We start from the raw sequence: 11,149 nt of genomic DNA, 5'->3' as shown, positions 1-11,149 counted from the left end.
AAGGAGTAAAGAAAGAAAATATCTGACATACTTACAAATGGACTTCTGGAAGAAAAGAACACGAAGAATGGAGGAAAGACAATATTTAAAGAGATAGTGGCTAAGTATTTTCCAGAATTGTTGTATGGCATGAATCCTCAGTTTCAGGAAGTCTAATCAATCGCAAACAGGATAAATAAAAAGCAAGATATACTTAGCCAAGCTGCTGTAAAACTGTAGGACCAAAGACAAAAACATTATTTTAAAAGCAGCCAGAGAAAAAAGAGAAATTGCTTACAAATGGCAAAAGTAAGATTAAAACCTGACCTCTTGACAGCAACAATATAAAACAGAAGATAATTAAACAATAGCTTCAACTTTCTGTGAGAGAACTGTTGTCAACTTAAAATTCATTATCCTCTAAGCCTACGTCTCCAGGACAAAGGAAAATATATTAACTTATAGATTAAGGAATTTCTAAGATAAGTATTTCAAAAAAAAAAAAGAAAGAAAAAGTGATCTCAAATGGAAGCACCTGAGATGCAAGAAATTATAAGCCAAAAATATGGCATGCATGTTAATCTAAATAAACAATTACTATATAAAGGAAAATAATATCTCAATTATAATCAAGAGAGAAATGATCTGTTCTAAGCCTTTGCTTTTATATTGATTTAACTTTACATTGTGTTGAGTTAAATTCCCTTATTGAAGCTCTTTAGGGCAACCACTAAAGAGAAAAAGCAAGGGAGGAAAAAAATAGAATGGGGAAAATTAATAATAAAAAAGGTAAGAAGGGCTTCCCTGGTGGCGCAGTGGTTGAGAATCTGCCTGCTAATGCAGGGGACACGGGTTCGAGCCCTGGTCTGGGAGGATCCCACATGCTGCGGAGCAACTAGGCCCGTGAGCCACAACTACTGAGCCTGCACGTCTGGAGCCTGTGCTCCGCAACAAGAAAAAGGCTGCGATAGTGAGAGGCCCGCGCACCGCAATGAAGAGTGGCCCCTGCTTGCCACAACTAGAGAAAGCCCTCGCACAGAGGCGAAGACCCAACACAGCAAAAATAAATTAATTAATTAAAAAAAAAAAAGGTAAGAAAACAGAAAGAAAAAACATAAATCACAAAATAACCTAGTAATAATGAATCCAAATAACTCAGTAAGCATTTCAAAAATAAAATAGATTATATAAAAAACAGAATCCAACAATATATTGCTTGTATATGACAATCAAAATGTAAAGGCATTTGGGTGGAAAAAGATCTACTAGGCAAATACTAAGCAAAATCAGCTGGGCAAGTATTATAACAGAAGAAAAGTAAATAAATGACATAAAAGTTGGAAAGGAAGAACCAAATCTATCACTATTCACTATCCATAGATCATATGATTGTTTACAAGAAATTCCAAAGTAAACAATAGGAAATGATTAGAATTAATAAGAGCTTAACAAAGATGTTGGATATCAAATTGATATATAGAAGTAATTTGCATTTATACATATTTGCAGAAAATAGAAAATGAAATTCAAAAAGGTGACTTATAGTAATTCTTTTTATCTAACTAGCATCTATGTATCTATGTATCTATCTATCTATCATCTCTCTATCTATCTAAGTCTTTGACCTATCTACAACATCTAGAATTAAGTCTAAATTTAATGTGGAACCTTTTGAAGAAAATTATAGAATTTTAGTGAAAGACATTAAAGAAGAATGAAATAAGTAAAGAAATACCATGTTTTGGGAAGGGCATATTTAATGATTTTAAGATATCAGATCTCTCCAAAATTATCTGCAGATCCTGTACACGTCCAATGAAAACACAAAACATATTTTGTGGAATTTTACAAGCTGTTTCTAAATTTTATATGGAAGACAAAGGGGCCAAAAATAGCCAAGCGACTCCTGAAGAATATAAATAAGGTGAGTATGCGTGGGGTGGTGAATGGCCCTTCAGTGTATCAAGATTTATTATAGAACTACATAATTTAGACAGAGTGGTATGGTACAAGGATAAACAGGGAGAAAAAAGTGAAGAGAATGGAGATCAATTCATATAAACACCTATACAAAACAGGGATGGCAATGGAGGAAATCAGTGGGGAAAGGATCAATTAGTCACTGAATGCTGCTGAGGCAATTGGTTATCCATAAGGAAGACAAAATGAAACCGTATCCTTACCTCACACCATGCACAACTTTCTTGTTTTATGCCTCCTGATGCTTCTGAGGGGCTTTCTCCTGTCACAATACTGGGACAACAGGACAGGGGCTTTCTCTAGTGATTCATGGTGGAAAAGCCCTAAAGAGAGAAACTTCTAAAAGCTACCAATGGGTAGCAAGCTGATTCAGCTCTTCAGCAATTCAGCAGTAGGTTGTCACATAAAGAGCATATACAAATTTAATTCCCTGCTGATTCTAACTAACATTTTGGAATCCTAGTCACTTCTAAGTACATTTCCTTTCCTTTAAGAAAAGGTTAAGTGCTAATGTGGTTGCTGGTTTGCCAAGAGAAATCTGGCAACTCTTACAAGTACAGATGTAAAGTGTAATTAAATTCTTAATGTAGAGCCACACAATTCATTGCTTTGAAAATAATACTTAACTACAAAGCCATCCTACATTCTTTTACTAATAAGTATTGACTGGAGTTGGAGGAGGAATTTTTTTTCTGACCTGGTTGATGAATTCAAGTGACAGAGCCCGGGGTCTTTATTAGTACATTTCTGTGTGATCTCAGGCAGCGATCTGAACTCTGGGCTGTCATTTCCTCATGTGTGTAATGAAGTTACAGCACCTTGTCTCCTGGAGCGTGAGGATTAGATGAGTTAATAATGTTTGGTCCATGCACATCCTCGACAACATCAGCATCTACTGTCAGTAGCTCTACTGTAAAAACAGTAGATTCCACACATACACACGCAGACACACCAAGGATCATCTCTAATCTTATTTCCCTACAGACAGGGTGGGTGTGGATGGATCAGGGACTCAGTTTTAACAATTCCCCAGGAATCCCGTTCATCGTCTAAGAGCCCTTGGGGGAGGGTGCAGTTATAGCCACAGTTTACAGATTGGAGAGATTAAGTATTCTGCTCCTGGTCACTATTTTGTAAGTAATAGTCAGATACAGCCAGGGCTCTCTGAACTCAGAGCTCATATTTTGTTTCCTAGGATCTTATGGCTTTTCCTTGACTCACTTTCTACCGGGAAAAACAAAAACAGAACAAGCCACAGCAAAATGAAACATGCACTGCTTCTTGACTAAAGACATCTTTCAAGGAGTCAGTGAGAATTTTCTAAAGGACTTGTGGGTGCACCTGTCTTCTCCTCATGTACATACTCTGGAATCACCATAGCTGTTCCCTTTATTGTTCACATCATGGAAATCCTGCCTTACTCTGTGAGTGTGTCTAGATTTGTAACTGCTCTTTTGGGGGGGTGTAATGAATTGGACTGAGATTCTCAGGCAGAGCAGGACACTGGATGGTGCTCTGAGCATCCTGACACCACAGCTCCTCCCCTAGACTCAACGGGCCCTGAGGTCCTCAGAATCTCCCTGTGGAAGCCTCTTATATGTCCAGGAGCATTTCTGAGGTGGGAGGAAGGCATACATCGTTTTGGTCCAGTCCTTTTCCACTACAGCACAGCTGCAATGTGGTATTGGGGGAGGAACCCTGGACCAGAGGTTCTACTTCACATCCCATCGTTAGAGCCTCCACTTCCTGGTCTGTTATAACCAGCTGCGTCATTTCTCCTTGACCATGTCACGTTGCCTAATTTTACCCATCTTTAGAAGAAAGTGTTCAAATTAAGTCACTTCAGATTTCTATGGCAATTTACAAATTCAATGATTAATAACCCAATGAAGTAATAATAGCAAAGGCTTTCTGGTACTGGTCTAAGTGCCTGTTAACTTATTTAACTCTCACAAGACACGTGCAATTATCGCTGTTCTATAGATGGAGAAACTGAGGCAGAGAAGGTTAAGAAGGGTCCCTAGAGTGAAACAGCTAATAAGAAACAGACGTGGGATTTGAACCTAAGCAGCCTGGCTACTGGAGCTCTGCTCTTACCTTCTACATTAGTTGCTGCTATTATAGAAACAGGTTACATTTACTTTCGGTTAAAACAGGAAAATTTCCTTCCTTGTCCACGTTTCCTCTCCTTGCTCCTAGGCTGTGCGTGCAATTAAAGGGTCAGAGGCCAACCTGCCCCCCAATTTTTCATGCCGGGAAGACTTTTATACACTGACTTGCCAACCACTGATAGAACCTCTGTGACTGGATAAAATATATACCACAACAGCCGGCTGCATCTGCAGGTGCGAAATGGAAAACTTAGGCAAAGATGGATACAATTCCACATTATAACTCTCACGTGTCAGTTGTTTTTATAAAACTAGAGTACATCATACACTTCTCAAGTATACAAAAGGGAAACTTCAAGGCAGCAATTCTCAAAGTTTTTCCCATTATGAATTCTCTTTACTGTTTTGGAATTCTTTCCCTCATAGACTTCAGTTTTTGAAGGCTTCCTGTCAATCTAGCAGGCCATGATTAAGTAATACAGGATTTCCCACCTTATTTATTCAAAGTCATATATAATTGTCAATTAGAAATTCTGAGTAAAAAGAGATAACTAGAAATACTACACCAAGCTGGTGTAATCTAGCCAAAAAGCTAGAAATTCAACATTTCTGTTAGCCATGAAAACTAGTCTGGGTAAGTGCATGGTCTCTGTAATGGTCTCTTAGGCTACTTTTTGTATGTTTGTTTTCTTTTGTTTTCTTTGAATAATAGCAAGTACCTACCACTTACTGAGCATCAGGAATTCTGCTGGGCAGTTAGCCTGCTTCATGTTTGATGCTCTCACTAAAACACAGATCAGGTATGACACTCATTTCACTGATGAGAACACCAGGCCCCAGAGGAACAAAGAAATATACCCCAAGTTAATACAGAGCAGTGCCATAGTTCGCATGGGCCAGGTCTGCATGACTTAAGCCCTACTGCTTTATCCATTATAACAGTTGCTGTGTTCTTGGGAACCCATGGAATGTTAATTATAACTCAAAATAAATGGAAGGAAGAGAGGGAGGGAAGGAGGCGGGGTGGGGGGAGAGGGAGGGAGGGAGGAAAGGAAGAATCACTGAGGCTCAGACTTCGTAACAGCCCAGGCATCAGACTTTAAAAAGCCTCCTTCAGTAATTCTAATGTGCAGCCGGGTTGAGGCAGCAAGTGACTGAAACAGTCCCGGTACTGCCAGCTCAGATCTCAGGCAGCAAGGAGTCATCGCAGAGCCCATTACACAAGTGTACAACGTGCTTCACCTGGAAAGTGATCTTACCATCCACGCATCAATTTCCTAAGGAAACAAAATGTATGTACTGAGATTTATGTGCCCAGATGTCCATCAAATGTAGCACCACTTACAGTAGCCCAAAGTAACTCAAATGCCCAATTAGAAACTACAGAAATAAACTAAAGGACATCATATGACAGACTACTATGCATCTTCCAAAAAAATGTACATTATTTAAAGAAATGGAGAATTAGTCAGGAAGTGTTGTTGAAAAACTAATATGCTTAGCAAACTCCAGTAAAATTGTTAGATTATACCACCTCATGGTTCCAAATCAATCAAAAAACACTCTAGAAATTGCATTAAGAAACCTTGCTTCAACCACTGTATCTGTGTCCCTACCTCTTACAGGTCACACTTCTGTTTCCTCTGCATACTTCCAGTTTTTATTTAGCAAATTCGAATGAACATACAAAATAAATAAATAAATAACTAAATAAATGAAACATATATGTATATGTGTGGATACATATTCTAATTTCCTGCTTCATACACAAAGGTAGTAAACAATATACATTATTCTGCACCTCTCTTCTCACTTACACAACCTAGAGCTCTTTTCATGTCAGTCTCTGGGGGCACATGGACAGCTGTGTGATATTTCCCTGGTGAATTACAACACTTTACAAAAATCAGTTCCCCTGTGATATGTCATTGGCTTACTTCCACTCTTTTGCTATTACAAAAGATGCTGAAATTATAATAGTGTTTTATGTCATTTTGACCGTGCATATTGGTCATTTTGACAGCTATGGCCAACTTGCCTATGATGGACACAGCACCATCCTGCATCTGTACCACAATGTAGGGGAATGCTGGGAGAGGGCTGTCAAAGGTAGGATTCTGCTGATCTGACAGGTGAAAAACAGTATCTCATCTATCTCATTGTGGTTTTAATTTGTTTTTCTCTTTCCGTGAGTGAGGATAAGCATCTCTTTATATAAAGTCTCTTCGTATTTCCTTTCCTGTGCAATGTTTGTTCAGTCCTTTGATCACTTTTTTCTATTGAGTGGTAATAGTAACAAGTATGATGCTCATTTATATGTGTGTCTGTGTATTTCTACAGGCACACACAAAACAAAATGTTCACTGCATGGTAGGTGGGTGAAAAAATAAGTGATTGTATATTTTTCTATTTTCTCTAATCCTTTTAAAGTAAAAATCCCTTTTATGTATTAGAATTGAAACATTGTCTCCTTTAAAATTGGGAAGCTGTTGTTTTGTTTGTTTCTGTGTTTACAATTCACTTCAGCTTCTGTGAAACTAGTTCTTTTGAAAACCAAATAGAGGTTCCCATTTGGAAACAAAATAAGAGCAACCAGATACAAGAAAGATGAAATCTAATTTAGATAGTCTCCTTGGTTGAGACTATCTAAATTAGATATTTGAGCAGATCTCTTCAGCCCAAGTACCTGGCCCTCCTCTTGGAGATTGGAAACTATTTCTACATTGGGAAAGCATAGAAAGGCAAGATGGAAAAATTGCAAATCTCTGAAAGTTTTGTGCAGCTGATTTCACCGCCAGGGCCCTGCTGGGCAGTGCCTCCTGTGGTTTCCAACTTCTCAGCAACTTCCTTTCCCAACTCGCCCTGGGCTGCCCTGGCCTGGGAGGTGTGGAGACGGGAGGGCGGTGGTGGTGAGGGTGACAGTGTGAGTGGCAGGAGGGCGCTGGTGTGGCTGGTGGTGTTTCATTTTCTCAGGCTTCTTTTGTTCGTGTGCTCTGTTGAATGTGGTTGATTCGTGGAAAATGCTCAAAGTCAAACCGGCCCCTGCTGGTTGGGACTGTGCAAGGGGTAGATGGGGTGTCACAAGGAAATAAGAACAGTTAAACCACAACCAACTTTGCTCACTTTCAAAGGGTCACAGCTAATGGAAAGAAAACATCCCTCTACACAGGAACGTAACTGCTATCAAACATACTCTAGGCTGTGGCTTAGGGTTCCCCATTATTTCTGTATACAGTTCCTCCAATTAGCTCCTATGGGAGTTGGGAAACTTACACTCAGATTATTCAGATGCTGCTCCTCCGTCCACGCTCAGGACTCTGTCCTGGAGGAAAGAGCAGACAGGACTCCTTGCAGCACTAAGATAATGCCTGACATTCCACCAACTACCCATGCTCTTCCATGATCTGTGATTTATTGAGGCTGGTACTTCTTGGTTTCATTTTCTCAGTGTAGACAGGGTGACATAAGACTCGATCCCCAAACCCAGCTGCATGGACAGATGTGATGTGCTTTTTCCCTCACAAGAACAGAGATATGGAGGCCCTGATCTCACCCATGTAGTTGAGTGTCATATACTGAGTCACCTAAGTCCCCCTAATAGGACAAAATGACTTCAGAGTCATCCTGAGCAAGGCTTCATAGAAGCACTAACATCAGATAAGAGTGTGATGGGTGAACGAGCCGAGGGCTGCTCAGCAATGTAAGCATGAAGAGCAGGTGTCCCACCTCCACCCCACCCAGCAGGGGTCCAAGCCCTGGACTCCATCCGTCCAGTCCCAGAGGGAAGCACGACTCTCTGGCTGAGCTCAATGCTTTAGCTCTCAAAGTCTGACCATACAGCACATTCAAGTCACATCCGTCATTCTTTCTGGTCTCTGCTCTGACAGCCAACATCTGGGGAGGCCTTGCTCACCTAGGAGGACTGGCCACATTCTACTGGTCCAACCCAGTGTGTTGGGGAGAGCTCCTTCTCAGCTTAAAGGCACACAGGTCACATCAGTGGTCATGGTGTAGATGGGGGTCCACTCCCGAGATAGGATGTTCTCATTGTGAGGACACCACTGAATTCTTGAGGCTTTAGTCCAAAGCCAGACCCTGGAGCTCTCCCTCCCCCTTTCTCCATGGAAGAAGCTCCCCCTGGTTAGGCCCCAGCCTCCCAGGGAGCCTCCAGCTGCACTTCGGTCCTGTGGCCCATTCTTAGACCAAGCACGGATGGAGTTGATTTGATCTGCATAAATGGTCAGTTTCCATCCAAACCAGCACCATTTCCATCATACACAGTTGAGTATTTCTTGAATGACACAATGAATAATGAAAGAAAACTGATAGACATGCTGCCTTCCCATGAAGCATTGCATTGAATATTCCTGTTTAACAAAAATAGCTCACAGTATAATTGAGCTCATTTGAATTCAAACTAGCTAAACACAAGGGAAAATGATTTCATAGAGTGGGTTCAAAGAAGAGTATTCAGACTATTTTAGATCATACTTCTGAGAGAACGATTCTATTTCTGGTGACTTTTTATATGTATTCACAATCCCTCATGTTCCCCGTTTGTAATTCCAACACTTTAGGCCAAATACATGATGCAAAACAGGAAAAATAAAACTGATCATTTTGATATGTTAGATTTTATTACCTTTTAAAATTGTACAAATAGTGCATGTGCATGAGTTAAAAAAACACAAGGGAAATGTAGGGAGTTAAAAAAGAAAGACAAAAGAAATCCAACACATGAAACAAAAAAATTCCATTCTGCAAGTCAAAATAAAAAGATATTTTGCATACTAAAAAAGTGTTATTCCAATATATTAAGAAGTCTTTTGATCAGGAACACAGCACAAGACTTTCTGCAACTATTCTTTGACAGATCAGACTCAAGTCTCAATGAATACAGGATGGATCATGACATTATCTTACCAGCCACAGGCAGGTGATTAAATGCATGTGGAGATGGTACCATGTCTGTGAGGTATTACAATCAATAAATTCTCTATTAGCCATTCAGTAATGTCAGCAGTGGATGTCACCATTTCAACCTTCAAAAGGGAGACCCCCAGTTTCAGTCCTTTTTTCCCTCTGGTGACGTTCAGTGAAGGTTTTTCACACTTAGAAAAAGAGAGAACACAGAAATATTTGATATTTGTGAAAAGGCAAAATGCTACATTTTGCTCTATGTATTTACAACAAAGTCTACATACTAAAGATAGGCTGTGTTACAGACACTTGAAAGACCATGGGTGAGGCCACCCAAGAATTTATTTTAAAGCATTTTAGAAAAGGACGTCCTTATTCACATGCTCATATTTTTGTCCTATGTCTGAACACTATTGTAGAAAAAGGGGCCGGAGCGTGTTGGGTACGACTGATGCAGGGCGGGGCCTCCGTTTGCTGTGACTCTGGCTGCCTCTGGCTGCCTTTTATTTTTTTTTAATAAAATTTTAAATTTTATTTCATTATTTTTTTAAGTTGAGATATAATTGACATATAACATTTTATTAGTTTAAGTTGTACTACCTAACGATTCTATATTTGTATACATTGTGAAATCATCACAGTAAGTCTCTTAACATCCCTCACTATACCTAGTTACAGATTATTATTTTTTTGTGTGATGGGAACTTTTAAGATCTACTCTCTTTTCCCTTCTGTGGTTAAATAACTAAGCAGGGTAGCTGCTTCTACAATTGCCTGTATGTTTATTTGCTTGTATTTCTGAGGTTGAAATGTTTCCTTTGATGATTTGAAGGGAATGAACAACGTGCCCTGACCTGGAGGTACACTGGGCCCGACTGCTGTGACTGGACCACATGTGTCATCTCAGAAGCTCCAGAACCCTCCAGAGACGTCCATCCGGTGCGGGACCAGAGCGGATCCTGGTACCACACGGAATGCCTGAGTCCCGGCTGTGCCCCTGCCCGCTGTGCGACCTTGGACCAGTCACTCACCCTCAGTCTCACCCGCCTCCGGGTACATGGAGACAATGACAGTACCAGCCTCCCAGGACTGCTGCCCTCGCCGCCCTCAGAAGTTAGGGTTTGTAATTAAACAAAGTCTGACACGGAGACATTCTGGCTACATGAACAGAAAGGAACTAAGTCATCCTTATTTAGAAATTTGGGACTCTGAGGTATTTCTCATCCTTCGCAGATTTATACCTAGCAAAGGTTTAGAGATTTTACATCATAAAACGTGCCTGACAAATTCACATACTTAGGAGAAATATGATGTATAATCACACACATATTCTTTGAATTTTACTTTGAATCTACTCAAAGAAAGGCTCCGTATTTAACCACTTCATTATTACAGTTTCATTTTCGAAGACTTACTTTAATAAAAGTCTTACTCATAGTTCTAAAAGTGGTTTTTCACTGTCCTGCTTTTCTTCAGCTTCATTTTCAGATCCTAGATGGTAGGGAAGGGGAAAGAGAAAAAGTACTGCATTCAATTACAGTAACAAATGATTTCTTTAAAATTATAATCTATGAACATAAAATTTTAAATGAGGGATACATATGTTTAAGCCACAGAGATTCAAGTTAACAAAACTGTAGAATAGTTTTACTTTATATCTTGTAGGAGGAAAACCTTTCAAATAGGACCTATCGCAAGCACCGATCTGTCAAAATGGATTTCACGTATGTTCTAAAAATATTCATATGGACCAAGAACTATTATGCACTGCTCCTCCTCTTCTGCTTCTTTGCTGAAAAGCTTACCTGTTTTTCAAGTGCAAGTATCTTTGGGTGTTAATAAATTTAATCTACACATTTTGAAAAATAGCTGTATTCAGTGAGTGAGAGAGCAGTGAGGGATTCTAATGTAGAGGCAAAGCTGATGGTCACCACTGTGCGCTGTTGCCAGCGACCACGGTTACAACCATTCTGGGTCAATGTTGCGTGAGCCTGTTATTATTCTTGAATGTGACCCAGTCATTCCACTCTGGGATGATATCCTTAGGATACCTCCCTGAGGAAATAACACTTTTTTCCATTATGAAGACTTCCCCTCTAAAAATGAGAAGAAAAATCTAATGTCTGAGAGTAGAAGAAAGTTAAGTAATTATTATATTT

The 11,149-nt window shown here is 39.7% G+C and overlaps 1 protein-coding gene across 2 annotated transcripts in view; it reads right to left on the bottom strand.

Annotated features, from left to right (window-relative positions):
- Positions 1-8,694: 8,694 nt before the first annotated feature.
- STARD3NL (STARD3 N-terminal like) overlaps positions 8,695-11,149 on the bottom strand; it is a 50,437-nt gene continuing 47,982 nt past the window's right edge. For both annotated transcript variants that reach the window (XM_081244735.1, XM_081244736.1), the window contains exons 8-9: positions 10,406-10,481; positions 8,695-9,181 (exon numbers count right to left, since the gene is read on the bottom strand). In XM_081244735.1, the coding sequence (XP_081100861.1) occupies positions 10,423-10,481 (59 nt within the window). In that variant the 3' untranslated portion in view covers positions 8,695-9,181; positions 10,406-10,422. The remainder of the gene's footprint in view (positions 9,182-10,405; positions 10,482-11,149) is intronic.

This window comes from Mesoplodon bidens, assembly GCF_964165515.1.
Source record: "Mesoplodon bidens genome assembly, chromosome: 9".
In the NCBI taxonomy this organism is placed as follows: domain Eukaryota; kingdom Metazoa; phylum Chordata; class Mammalia; order Artiodactyla; family Ziphiidae; genus Mesoplodon; species Mesoplodon bidens.
The sequence above is the reverse complement of the archived record's forward strand: the minus strand, read 5'-3'. Positions and strand labels throughout refer to the sequence as shown.